This window comes from Ceratotherium simum, chromosome 27 (assembly GCF_057802395.1).
Source record: "Ceratotherium simum simum isolate JZ-2026a chromosome 27, ASM5780239v1, whole genome shotgun sequence".
NCBI classification, from domain to species: Eukaryota; Metazoa; Chordata; class Mammalia; order Perissodactyla; family Rhinocerotidae; genus Ceratotherium; species Ceratotherium simum.
In genome coordinates this window covers 8769325-8787566 of record NC_141926.1, presented here as the reverse complement: position 1 = coordinate 8787566, position 18242 = coordinate 8769325, and the positions used below count along the sequence as shown (strand labels likewise).

General features: G+C 37.2%; 1 protein-coding gene across 6 annotated transcripts in view; it reads left to right on the top strand.

Moving 5' to 3' along the window:
* Positions 1-18242, top strand: part of DYRK1A (dual specificity tyrosine phosphorylation regulated kinase 1A) — a 142600-nt gene that overhangs the window by 86697 nt on the left and 37661 nt on the right. For all 6 annotated transcript variants that reach the window (XM_087418086.1, XM_087418085.1, XM_087418087.1 and 3 more), the window contains one exon: positions 17298-17494. In XM_087418086.1, coding sequence (XP_087274212.1) covers positions 17298-17494 — 197 coding nt within the window. The remainder of the gene's footprint in view (positions 1-17297; positions 17495-18242) is intronic.

Here is an 18242-nt window from a genome sequence, read left to right as displayed (position 1 = left end):
GAACAACTGTTCTAATGTTAAAATTTTCTATGTTATTGTTACTTGGGATAAAATGTCCAGTTATAGTGTCATACAGGGATTCAAAAAGTGTTGTATCTAAAACAATTCAGAAGTTAAGATTATGTGCTCTGGAAAACTTAGGTAACTTTAAAGGAAATCCAGTGATGACAAAGGCACAGGTATTGAAGACAGAAGTAGGTGTTTGACCATATTGAGATGGGCGCCTCTCATATATAGATAGATATGTAATACTGATCTCATTGGGAAATGTGAGATCTCCTTGCTTTTGGGACAGCCTTATATTCCTGACTGTGGTATGCTCAGGCAAATATGATCATGTCAGAACTGGAAGTGACTGTGGAGATGGTTTTTCAGGTGTGTTCAACTTTTTTTTCTGCCCAAGCATCCAGAGCAGATGAGGTTGCACCTGTCAAAAACAGAGCTCCCCAGGACAAAGCTTTGGAGACGGTGGAGAGAGGAGAGTGGTGTCTATATTTTGAAGAAGCCTCAGATAGTGATATTCCCTTTGTGACGGAGTATGGCTGTTTGGACAGGTGGCACGTTTTCCCCAATGTCATGTAGTCAACCTCTGAGCTCAGACTGGAACCCTGGGCTTCTCCTCAGGCCAGTTTTCTTTTTCCCCGCCACACCCTTTTCCTTCTCCTTTTATTGTTTTTGTACTTCTTTTCCTTTCTGTTTTCAACAAAGTTTCAACTGTCGTGTGCTTGATAAAATGAAAACTGCTGAGATATTATACTAGGAGGCAGTCTTTGAAGTTCAAATCATAATACGTTTAGGGAGATATCGTCATTCAACTTAGCACCCTTTTCTAATTGTCACCACTTTTTTCCAGGTCACCTAGGCTTGAAGCCTCTGAGTCATTTTTGAATCCAGCTTGTCTCTCATCTTCCATATTTAAACAAGTTTTCACGTCCTGTCAGTTCTGCCTCACAGAACAGTGTTTATTCATACATCTCCTTCCTTTCTTATCCAACATTAACCTCCTAAAGGCTCTCACAATTCTTTGTTGGACTGTTGAAAAAAGCCCCTAATTGATCTCTACTTGTGGTGTCTCCCTGTTCCAATCCATATTACACATAATTCTGTTATGATAAGCTTAAATAATAGAACATTTATTGAGCACTTATCATGTTCCAGATACCGTTTTAAACAGTAGCTCTGTAATTTTGATAATATTCTTGAAGTTCACATACTGTTATTAACCCATTCTGCAGATGGAAAGGGAGGCACAGATTTAATTAACTTATCTAACATAGTAGCTAGGTAAGTGGCAGAATTGAATCCAGACACTCTAAAGTGTTTATGGCTGTAACTAAAAACACAGAGTCGTGTCACTCCTGGCACACCTTCCCTGGCACCTCTTACCTATTTTACACAATCCAAATTCCTTAGCCTGACAGTAAGACTCTCTGGCCCAACCTGCCTTTCTATACTTAATCTACTCCTCTGTCTAGACTCCATTCTCCAGCCAAATTGGAGGTGACATTTGAGCTGTGACTTGGAAGAGAAGTGGGAGTTGATCAGCAGGGCAGTATGGCAGTAGTGTTTCAGGTGGAGCAGAGGACATGCTTGACAGAGCATGGAGGTGCCTCTGAGGGGTCGGAGCCTCAGGGAGGGCATGTCACAAGATGAGGCTGCAGGTAGAGGTCGGGGCCAGATTGTGGCACATCTCCCAGTCTTGTCTTCTTCATAGGACATTTTCGTGAGCTCTTCACAAAATTCATGGATACTAGAGAACTGACTTTTTCTTTTCTTTAGATAACTTTGTAAAATTTGATGTGAAGTTTACTCATTTTTGCTAGACCCCTTTTTAAATTGCCCTCTCTTCTGGCCTCAGCCACCCACTTGCCTATTTTCACCTAAATTCAAGCAGATTGTTTTGGGGAAGGGACATTCTCAAGCCAGGTTGCTGTTTCCTAGCCCCTGTCTCCTTGCTGGTTCAGTTTCTCTTCACTTCTTTGCAGGAATTCAACGGTCTCCTTTCTTAGGAGGGGTTTCTCATGTTTCTTGAGCACTTCCCCACTCCTGTGTTTGAGGCCCGGCTCAGAGTGGTGCAGAGAGGGAACTCTGGAGATGGAGAGCCCGGTTTGCGTTTCTTGTGTTTCCACTTAGCAGCTGTGTGAACCTGTGAGCTCAGGGCCTCCACACTTAGGGCCTCTATGGAGCCGCTGGACTTTGGTTTCTTTCAGTGTAAAATGTAGCAAATGCTGTAATAATGCCACCTACTTCATAGAACTTTTTGTGGGGATAAGGGCATACTGGAACAATGTTTGGCGTTGTACTAGTTCAAGGAAGTGACTAATTTTTATTTTTGTTACTTTTTCTTTAATTGTGAAAAACTACTTTCTGGTAGAGTCATAGAAACCTGCTTTATCCATACTATTATTATTGAGGATACTCTGCCTGGTTTGGAAAAATTTGCTTGTTTTAGAGGTAAAAATGAAATCTCATTGTTATTTATTTATTGACTTTTTGACTTCTAGTGAGTTTGAAAGTTTTTTCCTATGCTTATTATTGGTTTGTGAGAATTGCATCTTTTGCCTGATTTTTTTCCGGAGAGGGGGCAGATCTTAGTGTTTTAAACTGTGTCGTTAGAGAGTTTTTTTTAATATGTTAAGGGTATTGTTTAACACTTTGGATAGTAACATTTTCCAGACTGTTTTCATTTGGTATAGAACTCAGGTGCAAATTTAACCACTTTTGCATAGTAGATATGAAAGAGGGAAACTAATTATGAACTCTGAAATGATGTGTTTATTTGCTGTGTAAGTATACTTTTAATGAAGCATTACTTTTTTCATATTATTAAATTTTATAACCTCTATTGAACCTTTAACAGTTTGCTCCGTGCTTAACTTTTAAAATGTCTCTGGTCAGATGAATATCTTGCCTTTTGGGCATTTGGTAATGGAAAATCATCATAAATATACAGTGTTTTAATTGGAATCACAAAGCCAAATGATTGCCTCATTGGATAATTTTAAGTATTATGTTGCAATTCAATATAGGTACCCAAGTACTTAACTAGATTTAAAAATATCTTGTATGTTTAACAGCTGTTTAACTAAAACTAAAAAAGAGTGAGGAATATGTGTATGGTTCTCTTCTGCCTGGGATAGGAGAGGGAAAAAGTTGTTAAAAAAGTTTCTTTTTCTTAGCTGCTGTTGCTGTGCCTGCTTTGGGAGAAGGCAGAGGTAAAGATCAGGGAAGGTTTGAGTCAACTTTCTTTCCAAAGAAACCTTAATGACCTAAAACTTAGTAGCATCTTCAGATACTTCTTAAAATGGTACCGTTGTAGCATAGTTGAAGGTGATGGCGGCCTGTGGGAGGTGACATTTCTGCCTGTGCTGTATTCCTGGGTGCCTTTTCCTGTGTTCTGATCCTTCTCTCCTTGAGGGGAAGGCAGCTAAGCAGGCAACGTCAGCTTTTTAATGGCTTCGTAATATTTCAGCTTTTAGATGTGTTATCATTTCTCTTCTTTTTGTACTTTCAGGTTTGTGGAAGGCAATTTAGTGTGTCTAGACCCTAACAAAGTTATGGTCAAGAGATCTGAAGAACAATCCTGGAACAGGGTGAGGGAGGGAGCATCTTTGGGTCATTCAAGTTTTATATATATGTACGTATACATACATTATACATTATGTATGTGTGTGTATATAGCATTAAAATTGTTTTTTGATAAATTGTATTTTACTATGTTTTTGTGTAGATTTTTTTTACAAAAGAGTTAAGTTAGAATCTAACCACCATTCATTAAAATGTGTCTTTTAAGCTCTAGACAGAGACATGAGCACAACCTTTCCTTTCGTCTGACAACGGTCTGTGTAACATTTCAAATCTATGGCATTTTGCAAGGGAAGGAATACTTTGGATTTACGTGATTGGACACGATGATGAATCGTCTCATTTCATGTATGAGGAGACTGACTTGTCCCCACACTGCATTTGTGCTGGTGCTAAGGCAAGCAAGAGGTCTTAAATCCTAGTCCAGTGTATTTCTATATAGCAGGCTGAACTTTCCAACTGTATTTCTTGTTTTACGTGTTTTGTAAATGAATATGCTAAATTTGCATGTTACAGAGGAATCTGAGATACAGAAAGCAGTGCCCAGGGCCGTGGGGCTTCACACAGGTTTTTATGAGCAGCTTGAGACCTACAGTTATGCTGTCTAGATTGTTCCAGTGCTCTCCCTTAACTGTCCCACGGCTGACTGGGATGTGGGAGGAAGTGAACGAAAACCCCCTCTTCTGACTGAAAATAGGAAGTGGCGTTCATTGAATGCACTCGTCATGTTACTGCCAGTTAGGCTGAAGTCTAGCTGTTTCAGGTGCTGTGGACTACTACTAATCCTATCTCAGGTGACTGTGTTTGCTAAACCATGCATGAGCCTATATCACCTGACAGGTTTTTACCAGGATGAGGGGCAGCTTCGAAATCAAGACTGAGAGCCTTGAGCTATATGGTCGCTGTTGTCATTTCTCTTGTTGAAAGACACACTAGAGTCTCAGGGTCTGGGTTACCATCTACTCTGAATGATAATAATTTCTTAGCTTGTTTGAAAGAATTAGTTCCTTAATTATTACCAGTGTTATTTGTCAATTTGAATGACTTATGTCATTTTTGTAAAACTTGAAATCTTTACACGTTTATGAAAGTTAAACTTACTGAAGGCCAAGTGACCGCAGGGGAAGTGTGAATCCTTCAGTTAAGTGGTTAGCATTTCTACAAGCAGTCCTCAGGACCCTAATTAGTGCTCATTTTCTTTAGTATTAACCTGGATGCCTAGTAGAGCCACCATCACTGTCCTGTGCAGACCTTCTAGATTCTTAAAAATACTTTTATTCTCACAATGGTAGTAGATTTTTTATTTTTTTAGGGACTTGGTCTCAGTTTAGCCTGAGTAGTTATCTATTGAGTAAATAACGTTCTAATACTCTGCTAGAAAGAAATTCATGCAAGTTGGGTCCTATATTTATATACAACACTCGGTGTTTGTATTAAGACACTGATATTGCTACAGCATAGGAAATATAGTCAATAATATTGTAATAACTTTTTATGGTGGCAGATGGTTACTAGACTTATTGTGGTTATCATTTTGTAATGTAGATAAATGTAGAATCTCTATATTGTATGCCTGAAACTAACATAATATTGTATGTCAACTATACTTAAAAAAAAAAAAAAAAGACACTGAAATTCCCCAAAAAGGCTGCTTCAGCAGCTGTTGTCTCATTTGCTGTTCCCTTGTGCTGTTATCTGGATTCTGCTAGTCCAAAAGGCATCCTTTTCTGCCCCTCTGCAGGGCTGTCTAGTGAAAAACAACATCTAAAATTAAACTAATACCAGAAATGAGTTTGCGTTTTGTTCCCCTCTAAAGGGCTGGGGTAGAGTGAGGCGAGCAGGTTAAAGAGTATATAAATTTAAAACAATTATAAGCCAGCAAGAATCATGCAACTACAATCATGAAGATAGTTGATTTTTTATTGTATTTGCCTCAGAAGCATTCTTGTATTTTGTACAAGTGACCATTATTTCAGTTGCTGTGTTAAAAATACGTTGCTTTCTGTAGCATATGATTTTTCCAGTAAAGTATGAGTTTTCAGTTTTTCAAAAGTTTTGTTGCAGTCATTTAAAATCAGTTATCAGTTAATCATACCTAAAATTCGTAGCTTATATGTTTATTGCAACATATTAATAATCTTCCATTTTGTGTTGGCATTTCTAAATCTTCTCCTAATAGCAGAATCACATTTATAAATTTACTAATGTCTGTGCTCTTTATATCCTACTCATTCTGTCAGTCAGGCAGGAGTTAGTCATGGAGCTTCTGCTGTGTGCTGAACACTTCTAACTCCTGGGGAGTCAGTGGTACACACGCTGGAGGAGGGGAGTGCTCATGCAGTTCACATCTCAGTACCAGTGTTGCGCTAGGAGGGAGACTGCCTCCTCCTTTTTTTTAAAAAATTTTTTGTTTATTGCAGTAACATTGGTTTATAACATTGTATAAATTTCAGGGGTACATCATTATACTTCTATTTCTGCATAGATTACATCATGTTCACCACCCAAATAGAGACTGCCTTCTAATCTACTCGCAGCCACTAGCTAGCTACCAGGCCAAGTTAATCACTGATCTTCATTTTCTTCAAGTGGTTTGATTTGATCTCTTAAAAGGTTTAATCTCACCTCTAAAATTTCTCTGGAAACATTGTATATCTTTGTTTACCTGTTGCTTGTTTCAAGCCTTCCTCCCCCACATTCCTAGAAATTAAGGGCTCAAAGGCTGCTTGATACCTTGTTTTCTACTAAATGGTGGAAACTTGTATTTAAATAGGTTTATTATGATTAAACATTTTTATATTATGGCTACTATAAGAGAAAAGATATTTCTTTTTCCACTTGGAATTTTCATGACTACTGATAACCCATAAAATACCAGGTGATATTATCTGCTTTATTTTGACTATTTAAAAATATTTTATAATTTTGGGGGAAATATAAATTTACCAATATTACATGTTATACCATGTACAGTATAATAATTTATGGAGTCCAGCAGCTGTATCTTGGGTGACTATTTTAATATTTTTTTGTGTTCCAGATTCTATTACTAAAAATAAGTTCTTGACCTCTTATTTCAGCTGTAAGAGTTTGGTTTGCCCTTTGTTAATTGAAAGGGTTAAGGATCCATTTACAGTAGAGTTAAGTAAGGTTTTCTGTAATCTAGTTGTTGAGGATAGTATAGTAATTCAAAAATAATATGTGCTTGTTAAATACCGAGTGAATAAAATACATGGGTATGTATACTAGTTTCAAAGTATCAAGAGTATTGTTTTTAGTTCTTAAATACAGTTAACATTCCACCTTGTCTCCTCTAGTGGCTCGTTAGTAATTTATCTACCTACCTACCTCTCTGTCTTATCTATCTTAGTGGTTGCTTGAGGGCTCACCACCTATACCCTGAGTTACACTGTCGTGCTCTTCCCTTTCACCTCTCTGGTCCTTGGTGCTATGGTTGTCATATGTTTTAGTTTTATATGTGTTATAAATTCCACAATACATTGTTATTTTTGCTTCAAACCATTGATTCTCTTTTAAAAATTTTGACAAGAGAAATATCTTTACTGTTTATCTATATATTTACCATTGCTGGTGGTCTTTATTCCTTTAGGTAGATCTCAGTTTCTATCTGGAATCATTTTCCTTCTATGAACTGTAAACATTTTTTTGTGTGTGTGAGGAAGATTGGCCCTGAGCTAACATCTGCCAATCCTCCTCTTTTTGCTGAGGAAGACCGGCCCTGGGCTGTCATCCATGCCCATGTTCCTCTACTTTATATGGGACGCCGCCATGGCACGGCTTGCCAAGCGGTGCGTCGGTGCGTGCCTGGGTTCCGAACTGGCGACCCTGGGCCACCGTAGCGGAGCATGCACACTTAACCGCTTGTGCCACCGGGCCGGCCCCAGTAAACATTTTTTGAGTACAAGTCTGCTGTTGACAAAGTTTTTTCACTTTCATTTGTCTGAAAAAGTGTTTTGCTTTCATTTTTGAAGGATGTTTTCACTGAATATAGAATTATAGGTTAAAGGTCTTTTTCTCTTCCATCATTTTAAAGATGTTGCTTTATTTTTTTCCTGGCACGTATGGTTTCTGATGAGAAGCCAGTGGTTCTTCTGTGTGTAAATGTGTATTTTTTTCCCTTCTGGCTGCTTTTACAATTTTTTTCTTCATTGCCGGTTCTTAGCAATTTGGTTGAATGCCTGAGAGAGGGAGAGAGTGAGTGTGTGTGTGTGTGTGTGTGTGTTTATATTGCTTGAGGTTCATTGAATTTGGAAAACTTTTGACTGTTACTTATTCATAAGTTTTCTCTCCCCAGTTGCTCTCTCCTTCCCATTTGATTCCTCCTCCAAACAGACATGTTAGCCTGATTTTGTTCTGTAGGTTTTGGATGCTTTGTTTATATTTTTCTGTTATAGTCTATACCTCTTTTCAGTTTGGTTACTTTATATTGCTTTGTTTTTACATTCACTGATTTTTTCTGCTGCTGAGTCCATTGAGTGAAATATTCATTTCAGTTATTTTTTGTTTCTAGAATTTCCCTTTGGTTCCTTTTTATAGTTTCCATTTATCTAATAAGATTTGCTGTTTGTCTTCTTATTTTGTCTATGTTTTCCTTTATATTTTAAAACATTTCTAATACCTATTTTTTGTCTGCTCATTTCACTATTTCTATCATTTCTAGGTCTGTAGATAGATTCTTTTTCCTCCTGAATACAGGCCACATTTTCCTACTTCTTTGTATGCCTAGTGATTTTTGATTGGATATGGGCTTTAAGAATGCTGGGTTCTTGAGCATCAGGATTTTCTTGTCCTTTAGAAAGTGTTGAGTTTTGTCCTGGCAGGCCGTTAATTTACTTATAAATCATCTTGATCCTTTGAGGTTTGTTTCAGTTTCTGTTAGGACAGGTAGAAGGCAGCCTTCACTAGAGGGCCAGTTTAGCCCTCGTCCTAAAGCGTGGATTTTCTGGGCTCTCAGTTGAATATCTGTGGTGTTTATCAGAGTTTATCCACCCTAGGTGATTGGAACACTTTCTGTCTCCCAGTCCTGTGCGAGTTCTAGTAGATGTTCAGCTCACAGCTTGCTGGCAGTTCTTCTTTGCCCAGCTTCATGGACCTTTGCCCAGCGCTTGTGCAGCTTAGTATTTTGCCAAAGAGTCTTGGGGATCCCTGGATATAGATTAAGGGGGCTCCTTCTCTGCATAGCTCCCTTTTTTCTGCTGCCTGCCCCACAAATTCCAGCCACTCAGTAGCCTTAAACTCGCATCTCTGAGATGAGCCTTGAACTCTCATCTTCAGCTCAGCGAGCCCACTGTGTTCTGTTTGGGCTCCCCCTCCCTACGCTATACTCTGGAAGTTGTCTCCAGAGAGAGAGCCAGGGTGATTGTGGGGCTCACCAAGTTTGTTTCTCTTTTCTCAGTGAACCCAGTTCTGTACTACCTGTGGTCCAGTGTCTGAAAACAGTTACCTCATATGTTTTGACCAGTTTTAGTTATGATGGGTGAGGTAGTTTGGTGCCATATACTCTAAAATGGTCAGAAGTGAAAGTCTGATATTATAGGCTTTTAAAGATAAATATTTTTATCTCTGTCCCATTGTTCTTAACAATTTAATACACCAATTGAATTGTTTTAGACTGAAAAACCTGAGGATTCATTTAGGTCTTATATGAGCAATTTCATTGTGTTTGTAGACAATTGAATATGCTACTATGGCTAGTAGGTTAAAACGTGTGTGTGTGTGTGTGTACACATGCATTCTGTAGTGACATAGATTGGCCACTAACTAGAGGGTAATAAGAAATCAGTTCATTTGTCCTTGTCATTACTTAATTTACAGAGTCATAACATAGTTTTACTGTAATATGTATTTATTTAACACCCAATGTGGAGTTAGGCACTGTGCTAAGTGCTTGGGATGTAAAAGTGAGTAAGAGAAATTGACTGGCAAGCAACACTTCTAGCCTGTGCTATGATTAGACTATTCTTTATTTCTGACTCATGAGCCCCTCATTTTTTAAATACTTCTTTCATCTTCACTCCCTAAAGTCTCCTCTGTTTCTCAACCATTTCTTCACATGCTAAGTATTCTTGATGGATTCAGTTCATTCTTTCATTGAACAAATATTTACTGAATGCAGGCCACGTGCCAGGCACTCTTCTTTGGTACTAATAATATCGTGGTGAACAAAACTTACTCATGGACTTATATTCAGTTACCCTCTTAACTGTGTACCTTTATGTCTAGCTGTCATTAAAAGTACAGTTGGCTGTTCCTTTAATATTTTTCTTCTTCATTGTGGGTCTGTCTTGTTACTAGGGACTTTGCAGGTTTCTTCCCATATAAGCTTGCTTGCCCTCAGCTCATTTCTTAGGGAATTCTGTCTCAGAAGCTTGGCCTCATCAGAGTTTCCACATTTGGATGCTATAGTTTTTTTTTTTTAATTTTATTTATTTATTTTTCTCAAAGCCCCAGTGGATAGTTGTATGTCATAGCTGCACATCCTTCTGGTTGCTGTATGTGGGACTTGGCCTCAGCATGGCCGGAGAAGCGGTGCGTCGGTGCGCGCCTGGGATCCGAACCCGGGCCGCCAGCAGCGGAGCGCGCGCACTTGACTGCTAAGCCATGGGGCCGGCCCGGATGCTATAGTTTTAATTAACTTGAATTATTTTTATTTATTTTTGTTCTATAATATTCTTTCTCTTTAAAATCTAATGTGGATGAAGACCGTCACAAAGATGGTCCCCTATCAACTTATTAATAACAAAAGGAAATTCAAGTTAGCTGCAAGTGAAGCATGTGGGTCTTATATCAGAGATAAATGGCTGTTATTCTCACTCAGGGTCTTCTCCCAGGCTTTTCGATTTGATATTTTCTCTCTGTCTACCTCTGCCTTTTTGAGTCTTACCATCTCCCAGTCTCTGAGTTCTGTTCGTGGAATTTTTCTTTGTAGAATCAGTGCTAATCTGTACTAGTATTGTGGTCTCTAGTTATTATAGTTTCTTGCTAGAACATAGTAACTTCGCTGGAGTGAGAAAGCTACTTCATTTTTTCAATAAACTATTTATTTACCAAGAAAATTTTAATGAAATTTAAAAAGTTATAGAAACATGCTTATGGTAAAGAAGATCCATATAGTCAGAAAGATATAAAAAAAGCAGATAGGACCCCATCTGCATACTTGGCTGCAACTTGCCTTTTACACTCTTTAGCAGCAATTTAAAATGTTGTTTTGGACTTGAACTCCAAATAATGATTTTGAAGAGAATTTTGAATTAAATATTATAAGTTCTTCATTAAATTACAAAATCTGATGTTGTAACATGAATTGTGATATATTCTTGGGCTAAAATATTATTATAGCTAATTTTTAAATTAGTTGAATAAGGATTCTGTATAATATGGTAGATACCAGCTTAAACCATATGAAATTGCTGTTTTGTAGGCCAAAGGAAGTCTAATATCAGCAATTTCGTGTAGTTCAACCTCGTACGTGATCATCATCATCTCTGTTATAGGATGAACAGAGTCCTTTTTCTCATTAGCATTTGAATTAAAAGGGAAGATAGAAACTTTCAAAAGAATAAAAACCATGGTGATTTGCTTAATTATAAAATCAGGTTGACAAGGATTTCTCATATTAGTTTGTCTTCTTGGAGTTTTATAGGAGAGGAATGAATGAGTGGGTACTTGAAATACTTTTTGGCATTGTGGGAGGAAATTAAACTTGAGTATCTTTCTGGATTTCACACACAGTACTTGAGCTGAGAAAGGAGACAATGAGCATGTGGCCAACACCCCTATATACAGACCAGCATAGTTACTAGTCCCCATAACTGGTGATGTTACTAAGTAATTATGATAGATGTTATAGTAAATAGCTAAAACAAAGTCCCACATTTAATTTTGACACAAAATAATTTATGTGAAAAACATAATTGTTTCTTATTAACCCACATTCAGATTACCTACAGCAAATTTTGAAAAGAACATCAGATTCTTTGTCACCTAGCATTCTACCCTTATGCACAGGAATGTATATTAGACTTAAAAAAAAAAAAAAAAGTCTTCCAAACAAAAAAAAAGAACCACAAACCCTCGAATCTAACTAGGAAGGTAACTCTATTGGAAAAAAAAGTCCTGTAGTGTATTGTTTAGTCAGAATATAGCTTAGTTTTGGATTATATGCCACTTGCATTAGTTGGAAAATAGCTTTCTTTTATTATGGTGAATAGTTAAATTGTTTTTTAGATGCTGTTCTCAAAGCAGCATTGGCATCATCTAGTGGCTTGTTAGAAATGTAGGCTCTCAAGCCCTACCCTAGATCCACTGAATTAGAATCTGCATTTTTAAGAAGATTCAAAGGTGATTTGTAAGCACATTAAAGTTTGAGAAGCACTATTATAGATCATGAGTGACGTTGTCACCCCCACAAAACAATGACAGAGTAATCCCTCAGTAAGTGCTTGTTGAATTGACTGGATCTGGATTCAGAAAATGAAACAAGTATTTTAGGAGGATGGTTATAATAATCAAGCAGTAGCTATCCGTGTCTTTGTAATTCTTTCATAGCTATCTGGCTATCATAATGTTATCCATCTGTCCCTTCAAATGTATCCTTGAGTCTAATTCTACCCATGCTGGATGATTAGTTGTTGTCTTGTGATCATATATGTGTGTGTGTGTATGTGTGTATATGCATACATACGCAAGTCAACAATAGTGTACAAATTAAAGGAGTAATTTAACTGTGATGAGTCAAGGATACACAATCTATATTGTAATGTATAACTAAAAAATAATAAAATAACTTATGTGTAGGAGGAGCTATAAAAAATTCAGTCTAGCAGAAGGTAAGAAAGGAACGTAAAACAGTTGGAATAAATATATATAAATTAAACCCAACTACATACTGTTTATAAGAGACAGACCTAAAATGTAAGGAAACAGAAAGATTGAAAGTAAAAGGATGGACAGAAGAGGTACCATGCGAAGATGAAGAGACAGCTTGGTGAAGCTGTACTAATATCAGACAAGGCGAAAAACTTTATTGGAAATAGAGATGAGCCTTTTATAATGAAAAAAAGTTTTATTCATCAGGAAGGTATAACAACTCTAAGTTTATGTAATGCAAAAACATAACTTAAATGGGAGATTTTTAATACACCTCTCTTGCTAACTGATAGAACAAGATGAGAGCAGAAATAGAAAACACATATAAGAGAAAATACTTAATAAGATTAATAAACTTTTGATTAGACTGATCACAAAGAAGAAAGAGAAGGCCTCGTTAACCAGTCTTAAGGTGAAGGGGATCTCACTACAATTATAACCACACGGATTGAAAAGCTTCTAAGAGAGGATGTTATGAAGAACCACATGCCAGTGCATTTGAAACTTAGGTAAAGTAGACATACTGTTAGAAAAATACAACTCACCAGAATAGACACACCAGGAAATACAAAATTCAATAGTCATATTAAGGAAATCAACCTTTAATTGAAAAGTCTACCCACAAAGAAACCTCTAGGTCCAGGTGTTTTCACCAGTGAATCTACCACAGAAAGATAATTGTGACCAAATTGTATTCCAGGAATGCAAAGTTGGTTTAACATTCAAAAATCAATCAGTGTATTTCACCACATTAACAGAGGAAATCAGAAAACTCAAGTCACTTCAGTGGATGCAGAAAAAGCATTTAATAAAATTCAGCATTCATTCATGAGGAAAGAGTTGTGGCAAACTAGGACTAGATGGGAACTTCATTAATCTGATGATGGTTATCAGTTAAAAACCTGCAGCAGCCACAATATTGGAGAAATGTTGGAAGCTTTCTTGCTGAGATTGGGAATGAGACAGTAGTACCTGTATCTCCTCTTTCAGTCATCACTGTACTGGAGGTCCGGGCAAGGGGAAGAATAAAGATTGAGAAGGAAAAAATAAAATTGGTTGACTGCCCATTAGTGCTAGTAGCTGCTTATCAGACAGTGCAGATAAATCCATCATTGCCGAAAATTCTGTTGGACAGCACTGTTCAATATAGACAATGCAATTTCAACCAAAATCCTAACGTAGGTTTATTTGTTCTGGTGAATTTGATAGGCTAATTCTAAAACATATATGGACATGCAGAAGGCTAAGAATAGCTAAAATATTGACTATATTTTGAGGAGAACAAAATTCTCTACTAGATAGTAAAACTTCTAAAGCTGTCATAATTTAGACAGTGTCTGATTCTTGTACAAAGAGATAATTAATCTAGGTAAGTGTGTATCCAGTAGAACAGAATAGAGAGTCCAAAAACAGATCCAAGCAGTATGGGCATATGATTTATGAGAAAGATGGCATTGCAGAGCAGTGAGGAAAGTTGGTCTTTTTAATATTGGTTCTGGGTCAGTTGGATGTCCATTTTTGGGGGAAATGAAACTTGATTCCTGTCACACACACACATAGCAATCAAGTCCAAGATCATTGTCCATCTAGGTATGAATGATAAAACCCAGTTTCTACAAGATAACATAGCATTTCTTCATGGCTTTGGTATAAGGAAAGATTTCTTAAATAGACATCAAAAGTACTAATTCTAAAGCAAAAGTTGATAAAATGAAGAGATTGTGTTCACCAGTAAACGCCATTAGGAGAGTGACATTGCAGACCACCTATAACCAATAAAGGGCTCATATCCAAAATATATTGACAAAAAAGAAAAAAAACATAGCTATCATCATATTCCTGACTATGAGCATCTTTTCATTTATTTATTGGCCACTTGGATATCCACTTATGTGAAATACCCATTCAGATTGCTTTTCCATTTTTCTATCAAGAAAGTCTTTTCCTTACAAATTGCTAAAATTAAAAAAGTTCTATTTCTTTTTCTTGTCACAGGTTCAATTGATGGTAATTGTTTAAGCTATATGCTAATGATTTTTGCGCTTTTCAATATATATTATAATGTTTAAACATAGTATATAATAATGAGGTTGATAGTAGAAACAGAAGCTAATATTTTAAAAAGTGCTTGTCATGTGCCAGGTTCCATTCTGCATGCCTACTTGTGGTATCTCATTTAACCTTTATGGCTAACCTAAGGCAATAGTGTTAGTGTAGTAATACCTCTGCTTCATAGATAAGGAGACTAAGACCCAGAGTGGTTAAGTAATTTGCCGTTCAGAGCCTTAGTGTTTTTACTGTTTATTTATAGGAGCTATTTATATATCAAGGACATCAATATTTTTCATATATATTTATATTCCTTCCCTTATTTGTGTGTGTGTGTGTGTGTGTGTGTGTTTTGCTGAGGAAGATTTCACCCTGAGCTAACATCTGTGCCAGTCTTGTTCTATTTTATATGTGGATCGCTGCCACAGCATGGCTGACAGGTGGTGTAGGTCCGTGCCCGGGATCTGAACCTGCGAACCCAGGCTGCTGAAGCATAGCGTGCCAAACTTTACCACTGCCACAGGGCTCACCCTGTTTTTTGTGTTTTTAATGTGCAGATTTAAAGCCTCCCTTCCCCCTCATTATTTGACATTTAGTTTTCCAATTTTTTGATGTTGCAAACGATACCAGGATAAACATTCTTCTCTATCTTTGTGCATGTCATTGATTATTTCCTTAGGATAAATTTGTAGTTTTTTTTGTGAGAAAGATCAGCCCTGAGCTAGCATCCGTTGCCAATTCCCCTCTTTTTGCTGAGGAAGATTGGCCCTGGGCTAACATCCATGCCCATCTTCCTCTACTTTATATGGGATGCCGCCACAGCATGGCTTAATAAGAGGTACGTAGGTCCACACCTGGGATCTGAACCTCTGCAAATCCCGGGCCACTGAAGCAGAGTGCGTGAACTTAACCACTATGCACCCGGGCCAGCCCCTGTTTTTTTTTAACTGAACAAAATTGCTCCACATAATTGAATTGACTGAATCTATTTTTTTATTATGAGTAATGGAATGTTAGAAAAGTTATCCCATCTGTCATCATCGGAACATTGTCCTTTTTCTTACTCAGATATTTATTAATCATGTACTGGTAAGGACCTCATGCTGTAATGAAGGGAGACACAAGCTAAGATCTAAAAGCAGTGCTAAGGCAGGTGATATTCAAGTTTAAGTAGGAGTGGAGGACTTGAGATTTGCATTTTAGAAAGGTCACTCTAACCATCTCATTGAAGAAATACGGAGTTGCAAATGGGCTGAGTAAAGACAGAAAGAGCTATTAGCAGTCTGTTTTAGTCATCTAAGTGAGACGTGGGGTAGTGGAGATTAAAAAAAGATGTTGTATTTGAGTGTTCTATAGGAGGTGGAATCAGCAAGATTGGGTGGCTGTTTGCTTGAGGTTTTCTATGGAGGGAAAGAACTCTAACATGACTCCCAGAGCTTTGATTCTGGTTGTCTGGGTGGAAGATGGTGTCATTAGCTGTGGTAGAAAATAGAAGTGGAACTTACAGTTGGGGGGAATTGAGCTTTGTTCTGTTCAGTTTGCAGAGTTCTCTTCAGTTGGCGGCATTCAAGTGCAGACTAGGTGCTGCACGAGAATGGGTACTCTCCTTATCATCCTTTACTGTACATGACAGTACAGGCTAACAGTGAGCTTATTAATAGCCAGAGCTGTTCTAAGTACTTTACTTGTATTAAAGCACTTACGCTTCACCACAGCCTTTTGAGGTAGATATTATCATCGGTATCAGAAATTAGGTGTGCAAGGCCACACAGCTGGTACACCTGGAGCTGAAATTTCAGACTGCAGCAGCCTGGCTGAGAATCCTGCTCTTCACTATTGGTCCAGTGCTGTTGTATGTCTCAAAAATAGTGGACTTGAGAAAAAACACCCTGGTGCTGAACAGTATGGTCTTGTATGGTGGGAGTTAGCTGGTTTTTTCAGGAAGGCAAGCACAAGTATTCTGGGTCCAGAGTTTGTTGACTAGAGTTTTATGCTTCACCTTTTGGCTTTAGTCTGTGATTGCAAGTTTGGTTTAATATAAGAAGAAAGATCTTTTTTCTTTTCTTTTTTTAAGAAAGAATTAACTTTTAATAGTTAGCTACCAAATACTTTTATGGACCAAAGTGTTAATTTCCCATTTGTACCATGAAAATCATGCCCATGGTCCCAGCCTACCTATGGGATAATTATTGACTGTTCATTCTTATGGAGAGCTTTCCAGGTCTAAGTTGTCTTAGGACTGTGTTGAAAGAGTCCAGAGGAATCCACCATCCTGTGAATTTGTTTTTGTATTTTGTATGCTCAACCTTTAATTACCTGTGTCAGTAGTGAACACCATTAGGAAAAATCTTTCACCTGGTTTGGGGAATGCTGGGGATATTGATGGCCATACACCTAGCAGATGCAAAGCATCATCTCGGTAGTGTTCCTTTGAATTGGTTTCAAAGTAGAGGCACTTCACAAGAATTCAGATTACTTATGTAACATATGGTTCTCAATTGCTGAAAATCTCATATGTGAAAATAAGTATTAAAGGTTATTCCTATTCCTTTACAAAAAGATTTACTTGAGATATTCTTTTAATACAGATTTATAGATACTCATTTAATCACTATATATATTTTATACCATTTAACATACAAGTGTTACGTTGAGTGACATATTCTTGTTTGTTTTAAAGGTTTTTAATATTTAAGGAACTATCAGATAGGTCAAAAGATACAAACATTAGATATGAAAACATCCTTTAAACCTCACTTATTATCTTTTCGTAGGAGGAGAGACTTCAGCATGCAAACCTTCATCTGTTCGGCTTGCACCGTCATTTTCATTCCATGCTGCTGGCCTTCAGATGGCTGGACAGATGCCCCATTCACATCAGTACAGTGACCGTCGCCAGCCAAACATAAGTGACCAACAGGTTTCTGCCTTATCTTATTCTGACCAGATTCAGCAACCTCTAACTAACCAGGTAAGTTCATGACATATCAGAAATGATTTGTTGGAATGATGGTAGTTTACTCCTTAAAATGGTAGAATAGTAAATAGGCAAAATGCATTAATGGTTTTCACTTTTACATGTCATATGAGATTCTGGGTTGACAAGATATGATGTTAAGAAGTTTGCATTGAAAATTTTTTTTTTTTCCCTTTTTTCTATGTATTTCACTTAATTAAAAAACACTCAAACGTAATCACATTTTCTCATTCTGTAATAGGGAGAGAAAAAGTTATTTCTAAAGAATATTAGTTAAACTTGTCTTATTTTTATGGAAAGGTGGTAAGTAGAAAAACATAGGTTATAGGAAAACAAGTCAGATTCCATTATAGCAGACTTATAGAGCTGATTTTATGCTGTTATAAACCACTTTACTACGCATTTATAAAAATAAATATGAAACTCCTTAAAATTAAAAAAAATAATGTAATGCAAATTAACCATGCTGTTCATTCTAATATTGACTAGAGAGTCAGTAATTTTTCATAAAATGGACAGAGAATAAATGCTGAAATCTCTTGATATACATACATATATGCATTTATATGTGTATGTATGTGTGTATTTTTTTTTTTTTTTGTGAGGAAGATCGGCCCGGAGCTAACATCCGCCAATCCTCCTCCTTTTTTGCTGAGGAAGACTGGCCCTGGGCTAACATCCATGCCCATCTTCCTCTACTTTATATGGGATGCTGCCACAGCATGGCTTGACAAGCGGTGTG